Genomic DNA, 27,492 nt, shown 5'->3' with positions numbered 1-27,492 from the left:
ATTAGGGTGGGGGAGGTATAACAGTGGCATGTTACGTCTATAATAATAAAGTGGACATTATTGATTAAAAACAAATAAAATAAAAATGTATCTATTTTTTTTAATGTACTTAGTATAATAACTCCCTGGTAAATGGTAAACTTAATTATAATACTAAATTATAAATAATAATAGATTTGATTTTTCTCCAAAGAAAGATTCATAATAATAGGCCTAGCCTACCTCCCTTTGTTTGCTACAGCGATAAGTAAATGTTTGTGAAGAATAAATGTTCTTAATCTTAACATACAATTATTTTCTTTTGACTGTATTTCCTCGATATAATCATAATAGAGAGTAGAGTAGAATGGGAATTTAGTGTGACAATGTAAACAATGATCATAAACTCCCGGCAGTTTCCATGGCGACGTGTAAACAAAAAGATCGCAGTTACGGTTGCTGCTGCCGGCCGTGGTTGTTGAGGATGTAATGGCGGTGCCTGCTGGCGTCAAATTAGATGAAGGCACTGGCTATTTTGTCGGCAATTGCTTCCCTGTTCGAACAATATTAAAAGGAGTTGATGATGGTAAGTAATGATATATATTGTTCAACTTATAAAATGTATTTTTCAATTGATTTTCAGAGTAACGTAGCCGTCTGTACGCAAAAAATGTAGGCTACGCGCGCCTGCTGCTGCTGCTGTTGATTTTGTATACCCTGTATAGGCTAGTAGTAGTAGTAGTAGTAGGGCCTCAGTATGTATTTGTGTTTTGATTTGTTTGTACCAAACAACCAGGAAGGATAAAAGATCTTTAATGTTGAGTTTGTCCTGTTTAAGCCACCACTGGGACTAGCTCTGAGAGAAGAGGATAGAGGAAGGCCTTGATATGCAATGTTTACTTTAGTTTAAATATAGGCCTAATGTTTACTATGATAAATGTAAAATGATAGTAATTTAAATTAATAATATTTAATAAATAATAGTTGAATTGGAGCAAACATTCTTTTCTTCTCTATCAATTTCATGATGGTTTTATTATTATTATCTCCAGTAGCTTCCGGTGCATGGTACGTGGCTCACAAAGCAGAGCAACGTAGAACGTTCCAAGCGCTACTCTGCCCGACGCCAAAAACATATGAACAGATAAAAAAAGAACGAAAAGAAAAAGAAACTAAAGAACGATGGAAGGGACACACTGAAATACACCAGGAAGATGGTGTCAGTGAGGGCATACTTGATGGCTTCTTTTTGGTTAGTTCCTGAATTAATTTTTTTTTTAATTTATCTAACACAACCTAATAAAAATTTAATAAAAATGATTTATTTGACCAACCAATCCAATCAACGATATCTTGAATTTATTTATAACAAATAATTTTACAAAAAAAGTTTGAATATAATATTAATCTAATTATTTATATTTTAAACTTTTTTTTCTCTTCTGAAATTTAAAATAATACATTACAGCAATATTTAGCATGTTGTGCTTTTCATACATAAAATGATTTAACAACTTTTATATTTATACATAGATGAAACATTGCGCAGTTGGAGACCCTTCTGACCTTTGTTCTGTTAACATAGCAGGTCAAGAATTGACCGATGTCAAATCAGAAGATTTTGCTCTGTTTGATAATGTGGCGTATGTGAATGCAGGAGAGAACCTGCTCAGCTTAGGTAACAACAGCTTCTTTATCTCTGTCCACACTATCATATCAAGCTAACAAACCAACTGACAAAAAAGTGTGATGTGCCCACATAATATTTGTCTGCACTATCACAGAATTTATGTGACAAAATAATTTGATGTGGCCATATATTTATTATTATTATTATTATTATTATTATTATATTTATTTATTTATTTATTTATTTATTTATTTATTTATTTATTTTATTTTATTTCCAAACCCAACCAACAGCAAAAAGAAATTCGCCAATAACACAATGATGTAGTATATAGTAGTGATATGACATCATTGTGTTATTGGCGAATTTCTTTTTGCTGTTGGTTGGGTTTGGAAATAAAATAAAATAAATAAATAAATAAATAAATAAATATAATAATAATAATAATAATAATAAATATATGGCCACATCAAATTATTTTGTCACATAAATTCTGTGATAGTGCAGACAGAGCTTTATTTTATGTTTCATAAACCTTTTAAAAATATTAAATATTATATATTAGATAAATCATGTATGATTCCACCAAACTTTTGAGTTAAAATAACGATTGTGAGGCATTTCATAAATAGGCAAACTGCCTTAAAATGTCTTGTTGACATTGTTGTTTTCTGTTCTGATGAAAATATAATGTGGACACAATACTTTACTCAATTTTATTGTTAATAAAATCCAAATATAAATCCCACTCCCTAATTACATATCCAGGACGCGATTTTTTTTTTCGTACATAAGTTGGGGATCCCATGTGAAAGATAGCCGAACTACTTTCTAAATATAACTAAACCTAACCCTCTGAATAATCGCTCTCTCACTATAAAGCAAAAAGAGGTAGCTCATGGGAGTCGAACCCCATACATCGACATGTAAAGTCCATAGTCTTATCCACTCGACTACACAGACGGCTCGACAGAAATCGTTTGCATTAGCGAATTGTAGTTAGCTCAATTCTTACGTCACACCTTATGGATATGACTAATGAATATTCATGTTTATTGTGTGACGTTTCACGAGGGGTCCCCAACTTATGTACGAAAAGAAATATCGCATCCAGGACCCCCTTGGTCAAATGCGGTATTATATGTGTTGTACTGTACTCGGATAATTTTGTAGGCTGCAAAAAACGCACATTGTCCAATCATGTCAATTACCATCATTTTAATACCTTACTCGTAAACAAGCCTCCTGCTTCTCTTCAAGGAGGTCTAAAAATAAAAGATGCTTTCTATCAATAGCATTCAAATATATTGTTCACCAGGTTGTTCCAGTTTCTGTATCCAAGGAGTAAAATTAATTACCTATCAACTAGGCCCCCTACATGGATCTTGTGAATGAATATAGTAATAACACAGAAGCCTTAAACTTTGTTGTGGCTTCTCTAGAATATTGTTTAATTTGCAAAATTTCCTTAATGATTATCATATCTAAAAATAGTTTGCTTTTTAATGATTAGAGAGCTTACAACCGAAGCGGTTTTTGAAATCACAATTGGCGCTTACTTAATCATGCAAATATGCAAGTCATCGAACGTATCAAAAGTTTATAGTTATTTTATTGCAAGAGTGTATATAATGGACCTCTGTTTGATAATTAAGTATTGAGGTGTTTTGTATTGACAAAGTCATAAATAAAATGATTTTCTTTAATGATTTGATTCCAAAGTTGCTAATTATTCAGTATAAAACTGAATAGCTAGTTTAAATACAAGTCATTGAATAAAGTTAAAATTGTCTATGCGTGCATTCTATTGCACTCTACATACTATATTTCTATATTTCTATATTTCTATATTTCTACGACAATATAATCATTTAAACATAAACTTTATTAGAAATTTTGAAATATATATATATATTTATATACTGTACATAATATTGTAAAAACATTGTTGAAATTGTATTGTATTTTTGGTTGATGCACGTCCCCACAGGGCCCACAGAAGAACAATTATGTGTTGGTTGATCTGGGCCTCTATGAATAAATAAAGTTGAATTGAATTGAATTTCATGAAGAAGATAAAAATCTCTCTTCAATCATCAGGCGTAAGGCTGAGATTAAAGCATAATCATTCTAATGGTGACTTTATTTAAATATACAACAAGTACTAAATACTATATTTGCTATTTTAAACAAATTCTGAACATTTAATTTTCATCACCCTGACCACATTTTCAGAATATTTTTTGAATACAAAAAAAAATATAAGTAATAATTTATATCTCTGCGATTGTGAAACATAATTTGTGGCAACATTGTTTGATGTGGTTCACATAACTTAGCTTTTCTACACTATCAAATTAGTTTGACAAAAAAAAGTGTGACGTGCCCAAATATGGTAGTGATATGACATCATAATGTCCATATATGGGCACATCACATTTTTTTGTCACATAAAATTTGATAGTGTAGACAAAGCTTTATATACATCGCATAGGCGTGTGTTTAACATCCTGGTAACCAGGTAGTACATTATGTTAAGTTGTGTCCATAGCAACAATTGTATGAGTTTGCATTGTACGCTACAGTAACTATTTAATCATAGTACTAGTAGTGTTTGAAATAGACACAGACATTTTATATTAGTATCAAATATTGATAGTACTTTGTTAACGTTTATGTGTTGTTTTTTTATATTCAGAATGTTTCAGTGATTTTCCTATTCTAAGAGAGTTGGAGCTGCCACTGAATGCAATAAGAAATGTGAAAATTCAATTAGAAGACTTTCCTTTCTTGGAGGTAAATCACATTTACATTATGTAATTTTTTTTTTTAATTAAGGGACCATGTAAAAATTATTCTACTGCAGTCACTGCAGTAATTAAATTTTGTTTATGCAATGTGTGATGTATTTCTTCATACTGCTATATTTCCATTTATAGGTTCAGTATGTATTCAGTATTATTTTTCTTCTTTCTTTGTTCAATATCTTTTTTTTGTAAACTTAGGTGCTTGATGTTTCGTACAACAACTTGTCTCCTGATGATGTTCTTAAAATTGGTGTTCTTCCAAAACTTAAGGTGCTCTACCTGACGGGCAACCAGATTAGAAGTCTTCCAGGAGAGATGGCCCGTCCACACACAATTGAAGTCGAGTAAGTTTTCATAATTGTTCCGGTCTTTGGTTTTGCAGGAAAGTGTTAGCTAGTTTCTTTCAAGTCAAGAGGCTGAGCATTTAAACCACAGCCATACATTGACACGGTTTCAAGGCTCTCCACTGCTATAGTTCAGGTGATAGACATCTCAGCTTAAAACTGGAAGTCCAGGGTACACATCTTGTGTGCACTTTGAAGAACCAACGGCATCTTTCGGAAGAGTTACCCTGGTGTACTGGTCCATCTCATCTCCTGTCTTCGTGAAATGAGCGTCGTTTTTTTGTACCTACTCAAGGGTTGATGTTATCAGTAATTTGTCAATATCAATCAATTACTGTTGATGTCAGCCCCTTGGGTGGGTGCAAGATGCAACAGTGGCACCAGTCTGAACATTAGAACTTGGTAACGATGTACTGTATATCACCACCAGGCTACAGTTTCATCACTATTATTCATTGATTAGATTTGGTTGCTGCCTTAAAGTAATACTGTATAAATCATTTGTTTATTTCATTGTGTTTGATAAGAAGAGAGGATTTGCTTTTTATTTTATTAATTTTTTTTTGCAGAAATAATGAGCCAGCATTACTTCCTAGATTTGACAATCTTGAAATTCTTTTTCTTGATGACAACAAACTGACTGATATTACCACATTTGCAAGTTTAGCCAGTCTTAAAAAGTAAGCACAATTGTTACTAATTTAATGATTCCAGTGACATTTGATCGCTTAGATGCTCGGCTACTGATGCCAGAGTATTAGGTTCAAATCCTGTCTATGTCTGCACTATCTTTAAAAAGAATTGAACTTGAGAACAAATTCTAAAGCTCTGTCTACTCTATCAAACTTATCATATCACTACCATATTTGGGTATATCACACTCTTTTGTCAACTAGCTTTATAAGTTCTCAAATTCAACTCCACCCCAAATACATATTTTGATATATTCACTCTCATCCATTTACAACACCAAAACCCCTCCATTTTCCTATTTGATTATTTTGAGTCTAAAATCTGAAAATTGTTTTAATGTAGATTGAAGCGTTTGAATTTAGACAAAAATGATATATATTCCATTCCGCATTTACGAGCTTTGGATAAAAGTGGATTTAATAGCGAAACATCATCCGCAGTATCAACTCCAAAGTCTGGTAAACGGAGACCGAAAAGTGGACGTGCTTCGAGCAGAGGAGGAAGTAAAACTCCTGACACAGGCAAGAGCAAGGATGATGCATCATTATCGAATTGTAAAACCCCCCCGCCTCTGGATTTACCACCACCATTTCCTGAACTACAACACCTCAGCTTAGCATTTAATAAGGTAATTATAGGTATGATAATTATTTGAGAGAAATTAGGACTGGAATATGTGACACAAGATAACACACTCTGTTTTTCATGCACTTCATCTTTTTATGGATAAATTGGTTCATTATTATATATAAACACAACAGGCACAGAACAAATTCTAATACTGAAAATGTATTAATTAATTTAAAACGATGAGATGAGGAAAATGAGAGAATGAGAAAAATTACCAACTTTATTCACATCATCATACATAAATAAATATATAGTACAATACAATACAATATGTATGTGTGTAAAGAGGAGCCAAAAAAAAAAGTCACCCCCAACCGAGATTCAAACCTGAAATCTTCTGCTTGATATGCAGATGTTCTAACCATTTTCTTAATGTATCGAGTATAAATATTTTTAAAAAGCAAAATACTTCAAAAGTAAATTAATTAGATGGTCTACAATTTTACTTCGTTCAGAGAGAATATAATTTGTTACCTACTTTAATGATGTTAACAAGCAAAACAGAAACAGAACAAACATATGCAAGGCAAGGTGTATAATAAAAATAACAATTTATATTCCAGGCACGGATTTAGGCGGGGCTAAACAGGTTTAACCCCCCCCCCCCCACCCACTAAAAGTTAACAGCCATGTCTTTTTAAAGCCAACGAATCGTTTTTATAATTTATGAAATATTTAGCCCCTCCTAATCTATAATGCTGGATCCGTCCCTGGATTCAATGATCATGATAAACTGCAGTACCTTTAAATTGCTTTTTATTATGTAGATTTGTGATGAGGAAGGCTTGTTAGCAGTAGCAGCCTGGCCATTACTCTCAGAACTAATAATAAACGATAACCCACTCACCACACAACAAAGTGGAGATCCGCCTTTATTAAAACGCTACCTGAGCGATCGTCTTGGCATACAAATGGTAAGACAGAAAGGTAACAAACCAAGTAAGAAGCCTACCATCAAAGTTCCAGTGAAATCACATCGAAAGGTAACAGAAGTAGCGAGACCCCTGCCAAAAAGACCAGTTGAATACATGCTAGCAGCTCCTCCAAAACAAAAAGCTCTTCCAGAACCCAAACCACCAAGTCGACAAGGATCACCGTTTGATAATCAACCTCTTCCACCAATCTCTGACAAGGATCGACCAAAGACCGAACCAGCTGGTTACCATGAAAACTTTGATGATAAATTTGAACGAACTAAATCGTGGAATGAAGAGAATTTTGGCAGCCAGAAAGATGTTGAAGACAACTTGCAAAAGACTGAGCTGTTAGATGAACCTGTATTCTTAACTCAGGTAAGAGTAGTGATTTAAGCTCTGTTCACACTATCAAACTTTATGTGACAACAAAATGTGAGGTGCCCCTTTTATGACATTATGATGTTTGATAGTGTAATAGAGCTTTAGCTTACCGTTTTAGCTTTAAAACTCGGAAGGTGCTTGTTGTGAGAATGAATACAGTATTTTAAATAGGGAAATTTATTTGTTGATCAAAGGTGGATGATCAAGAGGAGGAGAAACACACGGAAGAAAAACCGATGAAGCAAACAAAAAAAAAACCAAAGAAGAAAGAGAAAATACGTAAAACTTCCAAAGATGTCGCTCAAAAGTTCAAAGGGTTTGAGACGTTTTTGGATGCTACGGATGACCCAGATGTGAAGGTCACGTCAGATGTGCAAAGTAACCTAAGATCGCTAAGGCTGGCTCTTAAACAAGAGAGTCAGTTCCAGAACACAGTCAGTATTGATAGGATACAAAAACCATTTGAGCCATATAAAAAAGTAAGTCCAAGACAGTCAAGTTTCACAAACCTTGGTGGTTGCATTTTAAAAGAAAATTTATGATAATGAGGATCTGAGATATTTTAATTGTCTTCTGGGATAATTGCTCTATTTAATAAAAAAACTGTGACATTAAAATGTCATATTCCAAATAATTGTTGTAAATTATTTTTTCAGGGGGACAATATATCTTTAAATGTTTGTGTGCATTTTTTTTTTCAGAGTAAACACCCGGCAAAACCACCTTACAAAAATTCTGCGCAGAAAGTAGAAACAGTTCTTGAAGAAATGAATCAACGCATACTGCTAACAGAAGAAAATTTACAAAAGATCTTAGAGGACAAAAAGAAGATGCATCGTGAGTACCCTGAAGTGGTGCAATTATTAAATGAGGTAAATATCCTAATCGGGTCAGATATTTTTTCCTACCCTGTACTTGTACTTTATATACATTGTCTGAGTACATTTGGCAACACCTCACTGCAAGTAATTCTGAGTGGAAATCAAACCCACAACTAAATATCACCAAATTTTGCACTTACAATAGAAGTTTTGAGGTTGTATTTATTTCACATATAGGAAGGACTAGTGTTGTCGGAAAGCTCTGCAAATTCTTTCTGGCTGTTTTACTTTATTGTTTTTTTCCTATTTTTTAAAATTTGTACTGTAACTCCATTGAGATCCAGCCACTGCTACCCACAGCATTGTCATTTTTTCAGTAATTTGCCTTTGGAGTTATATAATACAGGGTACAGAGTTTTATTTATGTTATACACACCTGACTGTCATCGAAGAATTATAATTAAGTTAGTAATATTACATTTATCTTACAGATTCAATTAAAGTATAGTGCCGTACGTGGACAGTCTGTGAAGGATACCAAGGAACGACGGAGAGGAATCCAAGAAAGTTTAAATGCTGTTGCCAGCCTCAACGATAAAATGAAAGAATTTAGTATAAAAACATGAAAATTATATCTTAAAAAACAATTAAACATTTCCAGAAAAAATGATAGATTTGACTAATGTTGTCTTGTACTGTAACCACTAAATGAATGTTTAACAAAATTAGTTCAGGATAAAACTTATGCAATGTTATAATGACTCATTCAATATCTATAGGAATAGGAATTGCTATGAAATATAGAGGAATGTATTTGCTACAATTGTAATTGGACTAAAATGTTTGTTGAAATTTTGTTTCAATTCACTCAATTTGTTTAATATTATGTAAATTTTGTATATATGAAAATAAAAAATAAACAATATTTACATTATGGTAATTGTCTTCTTTTTTTGTTAAATTCAAACACTTATTGCATCATTTTTATAGAAGTTTTTTTTATATCATTCAATTTTAATATAAACTTACACAGGTAAAAATATAATATAATATTGGTAGTACTTTTTTTACAAACACAATAAATCTGAAAAATAAGTTTAAAAAATATAATTTTATGGATTTCGCATACTTCATGAAGTTAATTATTAATAACTCTGCAATTTGATATTAATTTCTTTGATTTGTTTAGTTTTGGTTTAAGCACCAAGTCTAAGTTTCTTTTATAAACAGCGCCACCTGTAGATTTTCTATGGCGGTTCTCTAATCCTAAAAGTTATCTAAACTTGACTACTCCCCTATATCAAATAAGTAAATCAACTATTATTTCCACTTAATAAGCCATATTCCTAAGGAAACTTTTTATTTTGATTAACAATATTGTTAGAACTTGGAAAATATTTACATGATGAATTTTAGAGGAAATTTGAATAAAGAAATGATTAAAATGATTGCAAATCAAGGGGGAGTACGTAAATCGGAAGTAATTGCGATGAACAATGCGATACACAAGGGGTAAGGCAAGGCGTGTGTGTTGAGTTGATATGATGCGAAGCCAGTTAGCCTACCACCACAAGTTATCATATGAAATGTGGTATACAATAATATAACAGTAATTTGGGCACAGATTTATCATTGAGGTATGTATTAACATAATCGTATTCATTTTATTACATACTAGCCTAGGCCTAGGTGTGTTTCTAGGAGTATGCTATAGTTTCTTGAAACTAGGCTATAATGCTTTTTATATTTATTCAAGCGCCTGATTTGTTGGGCTGTTCGTTTGCACCACCACCGCCGCAGCAGCCTCAGGGCAGCAGGGTTAAAAAAAAGTTTTTTGGAGGCGCGCATTCCTTTTTTTGTCAACATAGGCCTAGAGGGCCAACCAAAAATTTAACTATGTATTCTTGGAGTGAGTGACCTGATTTGGAGACAATATAACCCATGTTACTGTATGGATGAAGTACTTATGTTTTTTTTGTTTAAAAAATGGTATATTATTTCATTTTGTTTTGATGAGCGAAAGTGAAGTGAGTAGTTTAGAAATCCATCATAAAACTCTATCTAAAAAGGGTAGGCCTAGGCCAGCCATGCACAGAACAGGTCTAAGAGTCTCGAAGTTTATCTATATGCTTTATTTTGGTACATGATCTTTGTTTAGCTATCAAAAGTAGGCATAACTTTACTTTATTCATGTACAACGCAACAAGTTTCATTTTATATTTTTTTCACAAAATCAATAAACATCTTACCAATGAAAACTTATTAATTATCTGTATCAGCCTTCATATTATTTAGTCTTGATTTAATTAATATTCTAATAATAAGACAAATCAGCAAATTACATTTACAAACAGATTATTATAAACCATCAAGTAAAATTCTAGTGGTACCTGTTGTTAATAAATAGTTAATTGTTTATAAAATATTATGGTTTACAGAAGTATGTCAACAAGCTATTTGAGTATTTGCAAAATATTGGAATGTTGGAGAATATGATTATATTTTCCAGAAAATGAATTCTTTTTTAGTCAAATGTTTAGTATGAGGTCAGGTTGCCTGTATTGTTGTTTTGATGATTGTTCTTTGTAAACCACTTAACCACAAATCACTTCCTTGTCTTTAGCTTGAATTCATATTTATAGTATATACACTTAAATTGTTATTATTGTTTTGCAGGAATGATTAAAGGGAAAATTTGATACAATATTTTGTAGGATTAACAAATAAATATGAGCTACACAGCGGACAATCGTGGCCAGTATAATGGCTCTACCTCGGCGTCATATAACGCTGGGAATCATACTTTATCTGCCGACAGTCAAGACCATCTTAGTGAGCCTGAGCAGAATTATTCGTATGGGTACACCCCTAGCATAACACCTACACACTCGTACAGTACTGCAAGATCGGAGCCTGGAACGTTGCAGTCGAATCGTTCTTTGTCTGCTCGTAAAGGGAAACTTATGCCACTGAAAGTTCAAATGTTGGATGACTCCATAGTAGCTTTCCAATTACCGGTAAGTTTAAAAAGTTAAGTTTGATTTTAACAGATAAACTTGTCCCAATCATGAATATGTTAATGGCTAGCCCATTTCCTTTGGGTGGGCTTATTCCCTCCAAATACTGTGGTTTTTATTAATATCATGTAACGGTTAAAAATAGTCTGCTACTGTAAAAGATGTTACAGTAGCTGCTTGTAAAATTTAAAGTTTCCTGCTACTAGTACTGTACAGTAGCCAAATGTCAATGTGGAGAGCTCCTCGATTTGTTTATAACATTCATGTATTCATTCATCAGTGGAAAATTACTTTAATTTATTGTCATTTGCATATAAAATATACTAGAAATTATGTTTTCTCTGAGGAAAAATTAACAATTACAAAGTGTCTCTCGTATACTGACAAGCATTCAGTGCCCGAATGGCAGCTGGATAGAAGCTGTTACAAAACCTACAGTATTTGTATGAGAGATGGTGAAATAGGTGAATGATACAGAAGATTAACAAAACCCTATAAGATACTAATTCTACAACAAACTATCTGCTTTAGTATTTTATTATTGAAAATGATAGTCATCAAGCTTTACTGTTAAATCATATTTAATATATTGGATTGTTTTTTCTTCCTGTGAATTGCAGACTAATATTTTGATATGATAAATGAAATACCTATTTTTTTTAAAGTAGAATATTTCGTTTCGTACTGTACAACTTTGAAAGATCACTTCCTCTTATAATGGGCTGCAAGTTTTCCTGGGGCCTAAGGCAAACATCCTGTGTTATGACTCATCATAGCATCGTCATATTGCTGCTCAGGGATAACCTAGTAATGCTCTTAATTTATAAATGTTCACAACAATTTGTGAAATGTTTTAATAATTAATATACTGTACTTTTTGATGCTCGTTGGTTGACAATGACAGTTGACATTTCTTCAGTATAATAAGTTTGGAAATGTCAAACAATTTTATGCTTGTTAAATGTTGTACTTTTAATGAATTATACATTACCTAGTTAATGATTAGTTTATGACTATTTTTAGAAATATTTATACTTCACATTAATGTACTGGCCCAAACAATAATGTAAACTTGACATAGCAGAATGCAATGAAGAATATGGACAATTTAATTTGAAAATTCCAGAAACAATTTTTTATCCAATTGCATTACAAACCATAAACATCTTATATTTTGGGGTATTGCTAAACACCGCAAACCCCGCAAACCCCCGCAAACCTCCAAAAAAATATAGCAAACCCCATCGAACCAACATAAAAGTGATTGAATCATGTAGTGTACAACCCACTGGGTTTATCAATGTAAAAAAAAAAATACATTTTTACTGTTAACAACTTATTTTTGGGGTAAAACATCATTTTTTCAAATAAAAAATGATTACTAAACCCCGCAAACCTCCAAAAAACCATAGCAAACCCCACCGAACCAACATAAAAGTGATTGAATAATGTAGTGTACGACCCACTGGGTATATAAATTATTAAAATTCTACTGTTAACTACTTTTTTGGGGATAAAACATCATTTTTTGGTTAAAAATTAGCAATCATTTTTGACCAAAAAATGATGTTTTACCCCAAAAATAAGTAGTTAACAGTAGAAATTAAATTTTTTGTTTACATGGATATAGCCAGTGGGTTGTACACTACATGATTCAATCACTTTTATGTTGGTTCGGTGGGGTTTGCTATATTTTTTTGGAGGTTTGCGGGGTTTAGCAATCATTTTTGACCAAAAAATGATGTTTTACCCCAAAAATAAGTAGTTAACAGTAGAAATTTAATATTTTTTTAACATGAATACACCCAGTGGGTTGTACACTACATGATTCAATCACTTTTATGTTGGTTCGATGGGGTTTGCTATATTTTTTTGGAGGTTTGCGGGGGTTTGCGGTGTTTAGCAATACCCATACCTAAAAACTAAATTTAGTTTTTATATTTTCATACTAAAATTTTATATTAGCATGTGATAGTGGATTTGGATATAACTTTTTAAGACTTGACTAATCCACTGATCTAAAAATTTGTACAGAAACACTGTTGTTCACTCATGCATAACGATGATACCATGAACACTGGACATGTAACAGGAGAAATGGTCGTTTTGTATCAATATTTGATATACTGCATTTTGTACAACTGGTAATGGTATACTGTAGGTTTTGCAATGCAATATTGAGCAATGTGAAATAAATATTTAATATTAATGCACTGCGAAGTACTAAAGGAATTTGAGGAATGTTTAACATAACCATCCCTCTCCATGCAGCTTCCAGGTCAAAATAGATGTACAGTAATGAATATTTATAAACTCCCCTCCATGCATCTCCCAGGTCAAAATAGATGATGTAATGAATATTCATAAACATCTTCCATGAAACAGTAGCACCCAGTTCAAGTTGTAATGAATATTCATATACAACATTCTCCATGTAGCTCCCAGGTCAAGATAGATGTAATGAATATTCATAAACATCCTTTTCCATTTAGCACCCAGGTCAAGATGTAATGAATATTCATAAACACCCTTCTCAATGCAACACCCAGGTCAAGATGTAATGAATATTCATAAAACATCCCTCTCCATCCAACATAACATTCACTCAGGTCAAGATGTAACAAATGTTTATAAACACCCCTCACCCAGGTCAATGAAAACAATGAAATCTGAATCAAGGTTTTTGCGTGATTAATTTTAACAATGTTTAATTTAATGTACAGTATTGAAGGAAGGAAACAGTTTGGATAATATTGCAAGATTATTCCAATTTTCTCTTCCAATTCTGTTGTAATGCTGGTATACCGTAGTTCAAGATACATCCATCAGATGTTGATAGGCAATGTTGCATAGTGTATTTGTGCTGGGTGGTTCAATAGCCATTTAATTTAATTAGCAAATGTAACAATAAAACTATACAACAATGCAAGGGTATTGCTAAACACCGCAAACCCCCGCAAACCTCCAAAAAAACATAGCAAACCCCATCGAACCAACATAAAAGTGATTGAATCATGTAGTGTACAACCCACTGGGTATATCAATGTAAAAAAAACTAGACATGTAACTCGTCACTTTGACGAGTTTGGTTATCCGCCGCGCAAGTGGTGCAACATTAACATTAAAGGGATAGGTTGAGGACAAAAGGAAGTGTTCACGTTGGCATTATGACCTGAACTGAAGAATATGATATGTTGTTATTGCTGAATTTTATTATTTAAATTCATATATAGTATACACAGTATAATCTGTATCCATATCACATACAGTGTAGAATAGGTGAAATTACGGGACCCGCAATTTATTGCAATTTTTAACATGTTGACGGTTTTAAAATGAAACGCGAAGTTAGCAATTCCGAAAGGAAATTATCTCAGCAACAACGTATTAGCGTGTAGAAGAAATTTGAATACGTTAAATATTGATGCGCGCTCTTTTAAATGTAATGAATTATGACGCAAAAGATGAAAATACGACCTTTTTTATTTAACTGGCCATATGATGACGTCACAACATCCGATTGGCAACATTTTTACATAATTTTGTATCTACAATCCAAAAGCTTCCAGAAAAAGTTTTAATCGTGATTATCACATTTTATTCTTACGAGCTATAACAGATTAAAATTTACTGTAAAGATGAAATTAATGCCACACGTGATTTAAATTTTTAGGCATGATGACGTCAAAAAAATTAAAATATTTTTAGCTCATGCGAAAGATAGTTGATTGACCTAGACAATATCAAAATCAGGGTGAAAATGGAAAACGGATAAGTGGAGATGCGCTCTATTCAATGTGATGAGCTATGACGAAAGATACAAAAATCCTAAATTTTATATTCGTGTGGCCATACGATGACGTCACAATGTCCGGTTAGCCATATTAATACCTGATCCGATATCTAAAACTCATCTACTTCCAGAATATGCCATCCACAAAAAGTTGACCGTCTAGTTTAGAAATTACGACTATTTAAAAAAAGGCATATTTTAAACGAATTTTTTAACCTTTTCATAAAAAACGCGCGCAAATTGTCCAATTCGACGTGCTCGTATGACGTATCTTTAAGTCGAAATTGTTTAAAATTTGGTAAAATTACTAGAAAAGGCTGGAAAAACATAAATCACGCGAAAAAAATACGTTATCAATGCTACGTGCGCACCGCACACGTAAAAATGTGCGCACGCGTGGGAATTTTTGAAATGTTTTAAACGACATGAAACGCGTAGAAAGTTGATTATAAATTAATTTTGCGCATTTTGAAATTTTATATGCGCGTGCGCGCGTAAGTTTGTGTAAAACACGCAATTTTTTTTGTACAGAAAGTTAGCGCATGATATAAATTAAACTTTTGCAAAGTTTCAAGTTGAAATGTTATTTGGTTGTCGAGCTATGTTAAATACGACAAAATCGTTAAATCGCACGTAAGTCACGTTGCGCAATTGTAAACATCATGAAAAGCTTCGCTGCACATCTTCATGTGCATGACGATATGTTGAGAAAGTTACAAAATGTTATGTTTGCAAGTTTTCGAGAAAAGCGTTCCACAAAAATCATACAGAAAGAAAGAAGAGAAATAAAAAGTTGATGTTGATGATGATTTCGTACAATCACAAGAGGTTATCCTGCAACTTCGTTGCGGATAACCAATAATACATTTTTACTGTTAACTAATTATTTTTGGGGTAAAACATCATTTTTTGGGCAAAAATGATGGGTATTGCTAAACACCGCAAACCCCGCAAACCTCCAAAAAAACATAGCAAACCCCATCGAACCAACATGAAAGTGATTGAATCATGTAGTGTACAACCCACTGGGTATATCCATGTAAAAAAAAAATTAAATTTCTACTGTTAACAATTTATTTTTGGGGTAAAACATCATTTTTTGGTCAAAAATGATTGCTAAACCCCGCAAACCTCCAAAAAAATATAGCAAACCCCATCGAACCAACATAAAACTGATTGAATCATGTAGTGTACAACCCACTGGGTATATCCATGTAAAAAAAATATTAAATTTCTACTGTTAACTAATTATTTTTGGGGTATAACATTATTTTTTGGTCAAAAATGATTGCTAATTTTTAACCCAAAAATGATGTTTTATCCCCAAAAAAGTAGTTAACAGTAGAAATTTAATAATTTATATACCCAGTGGGTCGTACACTACATTATTCAATCACTTTTATGTTTGTTCGGTGGGGTTTGCTATGGTTTTTTGGAGGTTTGCGGGGTTTAGCAATCATTTTTGACCAAAAAATGAGGTTTTACCCCAAAAATAAGTTGTTAACAGTAGAAATTAATTTTTTTTTTTTCATTGATATACCCAGTGGGTTGTACACTACATTATTCAATCACTTTTATGTTGGTTCGGTGGGGTTTGCTATGTTTTTTTGGAGGTTTGCGGGGGTTTGCGGTGTTTAGCAATACCCCAATGCAATACAAAAGATAATGAAATACAATAAACAAAAAGGTTGTGACATTGCCATACAAATTTGTGTGCAAGTACAAACCCATTGTCTTCCAGTCTTGAAATTTGACTATTTTTTGCTTTACAATACAGTTTTTACAATACTTTTTTCAAATGCAATTTTTGGTGAATAACTATGTGACAATTCAAATTTCATATTCAACTAAACAAATTCATTTTTACAGTTGGACAACATATCTTTAAATAAAATGTCACCTTGGCTTTATTATCCATTGACAGCTTCTCTGATTCACTATAATAACACTGTATAGGCATTCAATGATGTAGATAGTGTTGTAATGTATTACGCTGTCAAGGGTGGTATTAACCCAGCTTAGATCAGGAGAAATAGGCAAAGTAGAGTTATAATGTTCCTTATAACCAACTCTTTGGAGACTCCACCTTATGGATTCATGTCAAAGAATTAGGGCTTGCAGAGCAATTTGCTCTCTCTGTTACAAATGGGTATAGAGTGATAGGAGTTTTACTGGGTGTACTATGGTAGCCCTACAGTAGCTGTGGGCTTGTTGTAGAATGTCTGCAGACCTACTAAATGTATCCATTAACAATAAATTAAATACATTCAAACAATCAAACCAATCTAAATCAACATTTATTTCCAATATGGTGGCGTCACCAAAGAAGCAAAGCTTGTGTCAGGGACGCCCAAACCAAACATTATATTTAATATGATTTAAAATTAAAGAAAGAATGTTTTTACTCAAGTGTTGACTACATAGACGAAGCGGTAACTCCTTTATTGCTATTTAAATAAATTCATCTGGTTCTGAATATTCTTTATTATTTCTGGGTTAATATAATAATCATGTATAATAATACTGTATTGTTATTTTAATGTAAAATATGTCAGCAACCTCATTAAGTATAAATGTAGGTGTGCTGGTTGTGTTTCTAAACACCCACTCAATAATTTTTTGGCTTTAATTTTGTGATTTGTGACGTCATTACAACCTAACTTGAATCACAATAATTACAAAGCAGCTGTTTAGGCTTAGTAGGTAAAGTAAGTCATAAAGCGGCCATAGGCAAAACACTTGACAATATCATTGCTCAACATTAGTGTACAAAGATCATTATAATAGTGATTACAGCACTTTGTATTACGCAAGGCTAAAGTGCAGTATGTCAGTGTATTGTTTTAAAATGCATAAAACTTTATTATGAAAAATCACCAAATTATTGAGGTGATAGTTTACAAGATTAGGTGGTTACTGTAGATTTGTAATGCATCCTATTGTCTCTGTCCTATTTTGCTCGGTAAAGAGATTTTAAAAGTACTGTATTTTCCTGACATAATACACAGTACAGTACCAAAAGTAAACTGCACAGTGCAGGTTGATAAGAGGTTATCTTTTTTTACACATTGTGAATTTGTGTGTCATACTGTACCACTATGAAGATGGTTTCAGTATATTTTGTAATCTATAGTACTTCATGCCTACAGTAGCAGAAAACAGGCTCATGTATATTTATCTAGGTAAAGTGGAACTCATACAGTAGAATACCAGGTATTGCTAAAAACAATATGATCATTACTAAAATATTATTTATTCAAACCTTATTCAATAATTAAAAGGGGTTAGACTGTCACTATTTAATGAGGCTTACACCTCCCCCCCCCCCCCCCTATTTCTTATACTTTAGCACTTGAATACTCATCTTGTCCTACAGTACGGTATTAACATTTGATAAAGCATTTCACAGTACATTACAATTTGCAGTACTTTATTTTTGGTTCATCCACAGAACTTGACAGTAGCTCTGATCAGAATTCATACTAGCCACATAATTTAATTTACAGGGCTTATTATTGGATTTCATCCAATGTTTTATAAATTTACTGTAAATTACATTCAGAGCAAATGATAGGCTAGTTGTCTAATAGGATTGTGAAGGTCATTGTCGCAATGGCCAAAAGCCAAAATTTACAAGACACAAAATCGATTTATTTTAAGTCAACTGATTACTACATGTACATGTGACATCATTGTTCACATGAAGTTACAGTTAGCTAATGTTGTCTACAGTACACTATCACACTTTATGTGACAAAAAAATGTGGTACCCATGGACATGATAATGTCATATCACTACCATAATTGGGCACTTCACACTTTTTGTCAAACTAGTTTGATAGTGTAGACAAGACAGCTTTAATTATTATCTTTAATAACAATGTGATGGAATGCTTACAGGTATTGCTATTAAAAAATGAAATTAAATCAATGTTTTAGACAACCAAAACAAACTGGCAATAGCTATAAAAAAAGTTTCTTTACTGTCAAGGATGTAATACGTTTTGCAATGCTGCTTTTGACTTACTAAATTTAGTAGGCTAATAATATGTATGTAATGTGAAATATATATTTCTATCGTCTCCTCTGAGGCTGACCTATTCATAGCAGTCTTGTTGATTAAGCTTGGCGTGAAATCAACTTGATCAATTAGTAGTAGAGAGACTGTAATAACTTGATTTACAAGTAGTCTGTACTTTTATAATATTGGTTATTTTTAAGAATCAAAGGTCAGGATGACATTTTAAGCAACTAAAACCGGATTCTCAGAAAATTTGTCATTTTTAAACTTTTTTTCTGATGATAGTCCGACCTTTATAAAAAATAAAAGTCCTTAATTATGATCTTTATTCTTACCTAAAGATGTCAAGATTTGCAGATTCCCAGCGTTTATATGTTGAAACTGAAATCCTTTTGATAATGTTGAACTTCTGCTTTCATTATGGTGTGCCCAATATGGACATGATGATGTCATATTATCACTACCATATTTGAGCATATCACCACCATGTTTGGACACATTACACTTTTTTTGTCAAACTAGTTTGATAGTGCAGACAGAGATTTAAGCCTGTATCAAAGGCCCATGACTATCTGGCTATCACGTTGTTAGTCTTGTTCATTCATTTGTTAGGTATTTTCAATTTGGCATACCGTACTATATGATTAATGATCAAAACATTGTGAGCACAGTGTTGGTAGACACTACTACAATATCCATCAGGTCCTTTGTAATGATTAAATAGAATAGAAAATACAAAAGTGCAGCTTGGTGTGGTGGTGGTAATAGTTTTAAGCTTGGTTCCCACTAGAACGTAACGCAAGGACGTAAACGCAACGCAAGCGTTTTAACCAATGACAAGTGAAGTTATAGACAGTTAGCAATCACAAGCGAATAAGCCATCGCTTGTGATTGGTCAATTCACTTGCGTTGCGTTACGTCCTTGTGTTGCGTCGCTAGTGGGAACCACGCTTAAAACAAAACATACAGTTACAGTAGTAGGCATATGTTCCTATACATAATAGTATGTCAAATAAATGAAATGATTCTACAGTACATCATTTGATATCCATGGGTTGTTGGTAAACTATTTTGACATTTGTATGGCTTGATGAATGTGGTGATTAGGAATTTATTCATTTGCTGATTGGTTCATGCATCTGTAAACATGAAATCTCTTGGGATTATTAAGATTTCGCCTTAATCCTGAAATGTGAGAAAAGTAATTACTATAGTTTAAATGAGTATTTGTAGCATGAACTTGAATATTTTGACAGTCTGAACTGGCTCAGTACTAAGGTGCTAAAAATTAATTAAAAAAACTTACTATGGATATTGCTCAACTCATACCTGTCTGACCAACAAACAACACTATTGAGAAATAATTTAGGAAATGCCTCAAATTTATTAAAGTATAAAGCTCTGTCTACACTACCAAACTAGTTTGATAAAAAAGTGTGATGTGCCCAAAAATGGTAGTGATATGACATCATGCGCATCGCATTTTTCTGTCAAACTAGTTTGATAGTGTAGACAGAGCGTTAGTATTAAATTAAATAAAAAAATAATAATAAATAAAAGTATAATTCATCTGATATTAATTATTTCACAATACTAAATTCATATCATTCTGACCTGCAATAAACCCTGTGATATTAGGAAATTATGTTACAATGTGAATTAAAATCTATTCTATCTATTATTATTACAATGATATTGTGTTGATAAATTGTTCTACAGTATCAATTGAGATTGTAATGAGAAATAATATGAACATGTTACAGTTGATCAAATTGATTTTGCGATAATTTGGCTGTTTTATTTATTTTGTTATTTGATGTCGTACATGTAACATATATTAATATACAGTAGTATGATTATACTATATGACACTGACAGTACACTGTGAAGATGGCTAAACATCACCAGTAAGATAATGTTATTTTGTTTAGTTAAATTCTGTATGGCTAATATCAGTTCTAGAACATTGTTAATTGATTAAAGTTTGTGATCCATAAATTACACATCTTGAAGTATAATGTAACATAGCTTGCCAATATTATATTACAGTACAGTATCATGTTCCTGTAAGATGGAACAACCAATAACATTTAATTTCAACCTAGTCACGTGATGGGATAAAACAATTGAATGAAACCATTGACATACCACAAGGAATCTAACCCTTATAATTCCCTTTGTTTTAGTACAAGTTAAGGGAACTACAGTAGTAAAGGCAACTAGACAACAGGCGCAAATTTAGACAAGAGCTGAACAGGCTTTAGGCCTCTCTTCCTCCCCCCCTCCCACCCTAACATTTAACAGCCATGTCTTTTTAAAATAAAATAATGACTACAGTATTTTAATTTTTCTGCAACCTGCAGATCGTTTTACTGTAGCCCTCCCCCTAATCTATATAATGCTGGATCCACCACCCCTGGACAAAACATTCTGAATTGCGGTGCAATTTTATATGACCAAAAGAAATTTCTTGCTGGAGTGATACTGTACAGTACTGCTTGTGATCTACCACATAGTGTACTGTAGAGCTGTCGCTCTGAACAGCTATGTCTATCACTCAGGCTTAATATCGAATGGTCATTGAATTATGTTTTAATTGGTGTAAATTAAGAGCTTGTTATAAATTATAATACTATTACAGCCGTTTTTAATTGAACCAATTCAAGCTGAAGAATTAGTTGTCAAAATCAATATCTGATATTAATACTTTTTCAACTGGACACTGACAGTAATTTAAGATTTAACTTTATACTTGTAACCTTTGACCTAGAGGTTACAATATGGTTATATAGTGAAAGTGTTGGCATCTTACCTTTAGGCTAAGTGTGTGTAAAAAGGACATTAATCTTGTACACACTGAGTCTGTACTTAAATGGGTATAAGAGTTTGGTAACTTTGTATTGTATAGGTCTTAATATATATATAATATATATTATTCCATTCTGTAAGGCAATAAGTTTCCCGCTGTTGAACGAGATTATGAAATAAATAAATAAATAAATGCTATTTGTATAAAATCCAGCAATATCGAGTTTAAAAAAAACATTGCATTAATTTCAATTGTAATTGAATATTGAGAAAAGATTTAGAGATTAAAAAAAAAATTAACCAATACTAACTATTACCTGTCCTACTACTGTAACTTACTACTGTATATTATATTTTACTGAATAATGTACAGTAGTGCCTTTAACCATTTACTTAAATGAAAATTAATCCATATGACTAACATACAGTAGGGACTAACATAATTCTAAACATTACAGTACTTATATTCACTTAACTAAGTTCTTTAATTACTTATTTATGAATTATCCACTGTATACAAAATCTTTAAATCTTTATCTTTGCACACCTGTAATTTTCGCCATTTCACAAAAATCACGAACGTTAAAGGAATGTGAACATAAAGGGCTTTAAGATGAAATCCTTAATGATCGTGTTGACAGGTTTATAATATATTACTAATTTAGTTGTTGTATTGGTGACCTTTTTATTTTGACACGAAGTTCATGCCTTGCTAAAAATAGGATGAAAAGAGTAGGAAAGCTATAGTTTGATTGCATAAACAAGATAAATACTGTACCTGTACTACAGTGTATCATTGATATTTAGTCAGGATTTACAGTAATTTATGAGGGTATGATGATAGACTTAGTTTATACTTTAGATAGAAAATATGTGAAAACTGATAGATAAATTTATCAAAACGTTGAATTATTGTGTGTACTGTATAAACACAACAGGCACAGAACATAAATTCTAAACCGCCCGGTGATATACTGAAATATAATTAATTTGATTATTTAAATAAATAAAAAAAAATATTATGACTATTGCAGCATAAAGAGCTAAATTGCAGTAATGATATATACATCTTTATAATATATAAATATAAATAAAACATCCTGTAAATTGTATAGTAGTAGTCTATAGTTTTAATAATGTATGATGCCTCTAGGCTTGTTTATTAATACTTTTCTATATTTGATGAATCCATAGTACTGTATAAACAAAGTTGATTGCAGGCCTGAGTTCATTAAACTTTTAATTTACAAATTAGACCGCCATTGTCTTTAATGATGAATCACTCGTTGCTTGAACCATTCTGTGACTCATTTTAATTCTCATTCATCCATTATGAATAAGACAGTAGATAAAACGAAAACAAAAGAATTTTAGATCAAGAACATTGTATAGTAGTACTACTGTACTAGTCCCCACTTTGGAATGCTGTGAAACGAACAAAAATATATGGAAAGCGGAAATATGTTTTAGGAACACTTAGGTACTGTAACATATTCAGTGGACACTTTGTTAGGCCACCCTTTATTCTACAATAACAGCTTAGCCCTCCCCTCTAATAAATTTATAGAAATTACAATGCAAAAGATTAGGGTTAGAAGTTCAGCTCTTAATTTCACATTTTAACCAACCACACCCACCTTCCCCTCTTCTTTTTTTCCAATTTCAAAATCTTGGATCCTCAAATGTCTTTTAATAACAGCCTTCTGCTAGCCCACATTTTTGAAAATCTTCTGTATTTTGTAATCAGATTGAAAAATGTGGAACATTACAGAAGTCGCAAATATAAAGATGACGTCCAAAGTACATTGTATTATTCCTGTATTATTATTATTGCATAAATTAATATGTAATCTATTGATTATTAAAATTGCATAAACATGTAACCTTTTATTCTTGTCTATTATGCATAGTGACAATAATCCAGTCTTTGCGACCTTGTTATTTGTGTTGACCTATATAATTTCAATTATACAGTTTTCAATTATCGTACAGCCTAGTAATAAATAATTTTGTTTACCAGGATATGTGACCCAAATCCTTTCTTTACGACGCTCATTAAATATTCATATTTACGTTCAATTCATATTTCAACACAAATTTACATAGGGTTTGAAAAATAAGCAAAAACTAATGATTCCTAAAACTAAAAATAGTTTAATCTTATCAATAGATTATTATTTGTGAATATTCTTAAAAAATAATTATTTAAAAAAAAATTATTAATCAATATTCCTTCAAATGCATTTTATGATTATCTATTTATAAGTATAATTTCTTTTTATGAGTTTTCTATTGATTATTCAGCTCATAGTCTTACATTTAAAATTTCATTTTCATTTATTTATGAGTTAACTATTGTTTTCATATAGAAATAATTGAGTGTGAATTGTTGGGAATTAAACCATGGTATCCAGCTTGGTTATTTTAGGATGAGCAAAACACAGGGGGGATGGTTTGCAAAGCTAGGTTTTAAGGGATATGCTTGTATTGTTCTAGAAAAAAAATGTTAAGGGATACCCTCAACAAATTACTTGCGCAAGTCCAATAAACAATGCAATATTTTTTTACATGCCTGTAGCCAAATTGTTTTGTAATGCTGATTGCGACATGTGTGTTGTGTAGTATATTGTTCGAATTATTTTATTTTTGCAAATTTATGTATTTTGTTTTGCCTATGAATAGATTTTGTTGAAATTGTTTTGCCAAAAATACAGTGTTCGACTCAATATGTATAAAGTCTGTGACCAATTCAAGGCACTTGTACTGAGATTTAAAGGAAGATTTTTGTTCAATTTTTTTAATTCTTATTTTTGTTTTCCATCTAATTTGTGTTAAGCATTGTTGTTATTACAATACATTCCCTTATTGTATGCAATCTGTATAAAATAATTTATTATCAACTATTTATTTAGTGAAAGACCCAGTGGAACTTAAATCACTCTGTTTTCACATTGTAAAAATTACAAATTCATTTTAAATTGTGTTGAACATTTCTAGTAAAATTTTAAATAATCTCTACTACTACTAGACAATAGAAGAAATAATCTTTTTTTATGCCAAGTCTACAAATATGGATTATCATTAATAATTTATGATACTCTTTTATTTCATTAGCAAACACATAACACACATACATCATTTTAAACTGATACAATACTGTAGAAATAGCTGCTAAACAGATTTTAAAACACATTATTTTTCTTCTTTTTGTTATTACCACGATAACACGTACAAAGCATTGAGCAACATTGTTGCTAAAGTGTCGAGTATATGTAACTAAAATAAAGACTTGTTTTTCCAACACATTATTTTCTCTTTTTCATTAATTAGCAAGACAACACACGTAGTATAGGGTCATTCCATCTCAGTTCGTGACCCAAAAAAAATGGAATTTTAAACCCTACAGTACCTCTTCCAATTTTGATGAAATTTGGTATATGGGTGATTCATAGCAATTAAAGCCAAAATTTCAAATTTTAACTTTATCGGACCAACGGTTGTCGAGATATCGCAATTTCAAAGGGCGCGTCCGCCACGTTTCAAAGAGCTGTATCTCGGGAACTATAGGTTCGATTTTAAAAACAAAGGTATTTTTGTAAAGGGGAGACCATAAGGAACCTAAATATACTAATTGTGTGTGTTTTATGTTAATTTTAAGTTGAATAAAACTTTGACATATATTTTGACCTTGAAATTGACCCCGTGGAACACGCCCGATTTGTTGGTGACTATCACGAAAAATGTAGCCCTACGTGTCAACTACAACATATAAAAAAATTGGAGGGATTTTTTTCTTTGTTTCCATGAAATTACAATTTGAAGTTGACATACCTCTTCCTTTTAGTGTATTTTTGGTGTTGTTATACTTATACACAGTGTGAACACTAACTGTTAAGGTGTCTTATTGTTACGCTTTCTCATCAGGCCCACTTAAACAGTAGATGTATTTTGATATGAGAAATACTGGGTAACTCACATACTTTTCAAATCAATTTTGACACATAGTGTCCTTACTATGTTATTATGCACATTAACATATGCATAATAAGTTACTGTATATGCCTTTTTAAAGGTTGTCATCCCCTATATAAAAACAAAACTACCAACCATGAAAAAAGTTCATTATTTCACAGATGGATGTGGCGGCCAATACAAAAACAAATATAACTTTATTAACCTTTGCCACCACCAGGAAGATTTTGGTTTAGACGCCGAGTGGAATTTTTTCGCTACATTACATGGCAAGAGTGCGTGTGATGGCATAGGTGGAACAGTTAAGAGGCTTGTCACTAAGAGAAGCTTACAGCGTTTGACTGAATGTCATATTATCACATCTCTCAGTATGTTCGACTACTGTGTAATTTTTTATTTCTATTTTATGTCTTTAGGCAATATGGCCAAGGATTATCAATAGTGAATTAGTCACTGTCCTATCAGATAGGTGGTAATCCCCCTGATACAGGGGCTATTGTGTGAACCAGTTCACCGGGGTAACCCCCTACTCTTTTTCGAATAATGAACTGGGTCCTTTAAAGTACACACATGTTATAACTGTGTACACTGGACTATGGTTTATAGTCCTTATCCGAGAAGACTTGAAGAGAGGAGCGAGTCGGCCTCGAACCCTTGTCGATGTTGTTGTCTTTTAGGTACGGTAAACGGCGCCCCTGCCTTAACCGCTCGGCCATATGACTCGCTCATATGGACATTCCAGGCATCAACTTTTTTCATGTGGGAATAGATGAGGTATCTACTGTAGAAAAAGAAATAAAGCCGAGATTCAACCTCGCCCAGACCATCAAGGGTACATTACAATATCATCGCTTTGTTCCCGTTTCTCTGGCACAGATGCAGGTCTACAAACTTAGTACCCAGATAAACCCTCCGGATGTGGTAGTGATTCAAGAATCTTTCAGTGATGAAAATGAAATTGTTGCTGATACACAACCCACCATTATTAGACTTCAGAATTTTGTGTGCTGTAGTTATGATGGTGTCCCATGGATTGGTTTGGTGGTGGATGTCTCACTCTCAGAAGAGTTTGGGGATTTTCAAATTAAATTTATGCATCCTCATAAGGCCAGCGAAAACCTTTTATTGGCCGTCCAAAGAAGACTGTTGTTGGATTCCTGAATCAAATGTACATTGTATTATAGCCTCTCCGTTTATAAAATCCTCTTCGACTAGGAATTACAGTATTTCCCAAAATGATCGCCACAACATTTCTAAATACTGTTTGAATTGTCCAGATGACAAGGAGTAAAGGCCAGACATAGACAATTGTAACATTATAATAATATTTAGTTTGTAAATAAAATTAATTTTGGAATCCATCAAATTGACATTGAAGTAATGCATGGACAGACACCAAAAATACACTAAAAGGAAGAGGTATGTCAACTTCAAATTGTAATTTCATGGAAACAAAGAAAAAAAACCCTCCAATTTTTTTATATGTTGTAGTTGACACGTAGGGCTACATTTTTCATGATAGTCACCAACAAAACGGGCGTGTTCCACGGGGTCAATTTCAAGGTCAAAATATATGTCAAAGTTTTATTCAACTTAAAATTAACATAAAACACACACAATTAGTATATTTAGATTCCTTATGGTCTCCCCTTTACAAAAATACCTTTGCTTTTAAAATC

At 32.3% G+C, this 27,492-nt stretch overlaps 2 protein-coding genes across 4 annotated transcripts in view; both read left to right on the top strand.

Moving 5' to 3' along the window:
- The first annotated feature begins 408 nt into the window (after positions 1 to 408).
- Positions 409 to 9,081, top strand: LOC140048604 (X-ray radiation resistance-associated protein 1-like). 2 transcript variants are annotated; one of them, XM_072093355.1, is made up of 11 exons: positions 409 to 565; positions 1,035 to 1,231; positions 1,513 to 1,657; positions 4,308 to 4,405; positions 4,615 to 4,760; positions 5,330 to 5,440; positions 5,796 to 6,081; positions 6,851 to 7,375; positions 7,576 to 7,860; positions 8,083 to 8,253; positions 8,694 to 9,081. In XM_072093355.1, the coding sequence occupies exons 1-11, from the start codon at positions 469 to 471 to the stop codon at positions 8,826 to 8,828; spliced, it is 2,196 nt and encodes a 731-aa protein (XP_071949456.1). In that variant the 5' UTR covers positions 409 to 468; the 3' UTR covers positions 8,829 to 9,081. The 2 variants fall into 2 exon arrangements, with proteins under 2 accessions (XP_071949456.1, XP_071949455.1); XM_072093354.1 differs by having other exon boundaries at positions 410 to 565; positions 1,032 to 1,231.
- A 651-nt stretch (positions 9,082 to 9,732) lies between these two features.
- Positions 9,733 to 27,492, top strand: part of LOC140048509 (FERM, ARHGEF and pleckstrin domain-containing protein 1-like) — a 69,435-nt gene continuing 51,675 nt past the window's right edge. For both annotated transcript variants that reach the window (XM_072093239.1, XM_072093238.1), the window contains exons 1-2: positions 9,733 to 9,839; positions 10,879 to 11,219. In XM_072093239.1, the coding sequence (XP_071949340.1) occupies positions 10,932 to 11,219 (288 nt within the window). In that variant the 5' untranslated portion in view covers positions 9,733 to 9,839; positions 10,879 to 10,931. The remainder of the gene's footprint in view (positions 9,840 to 10,878; positions 11,220 to 27,492) is intronic.

Source organism: Antedon mediterranea, chromosome 5, assembly GCF_964355755.1.
Source record: "Antedon mediterranea chromosome 5, ecAntMedi1.1, whole genome shotgun sequence".
NCBI lineage: Eukaryota > Metazoa > Echinodermata > Crinoidea > Comatulida > Antedonidae > Antedon > Antedon mediterranea.
Note: the sequence above shows the minus strand (reverse complement) of the source record. Positions and strands in the feature narration are given on the sequence as shown.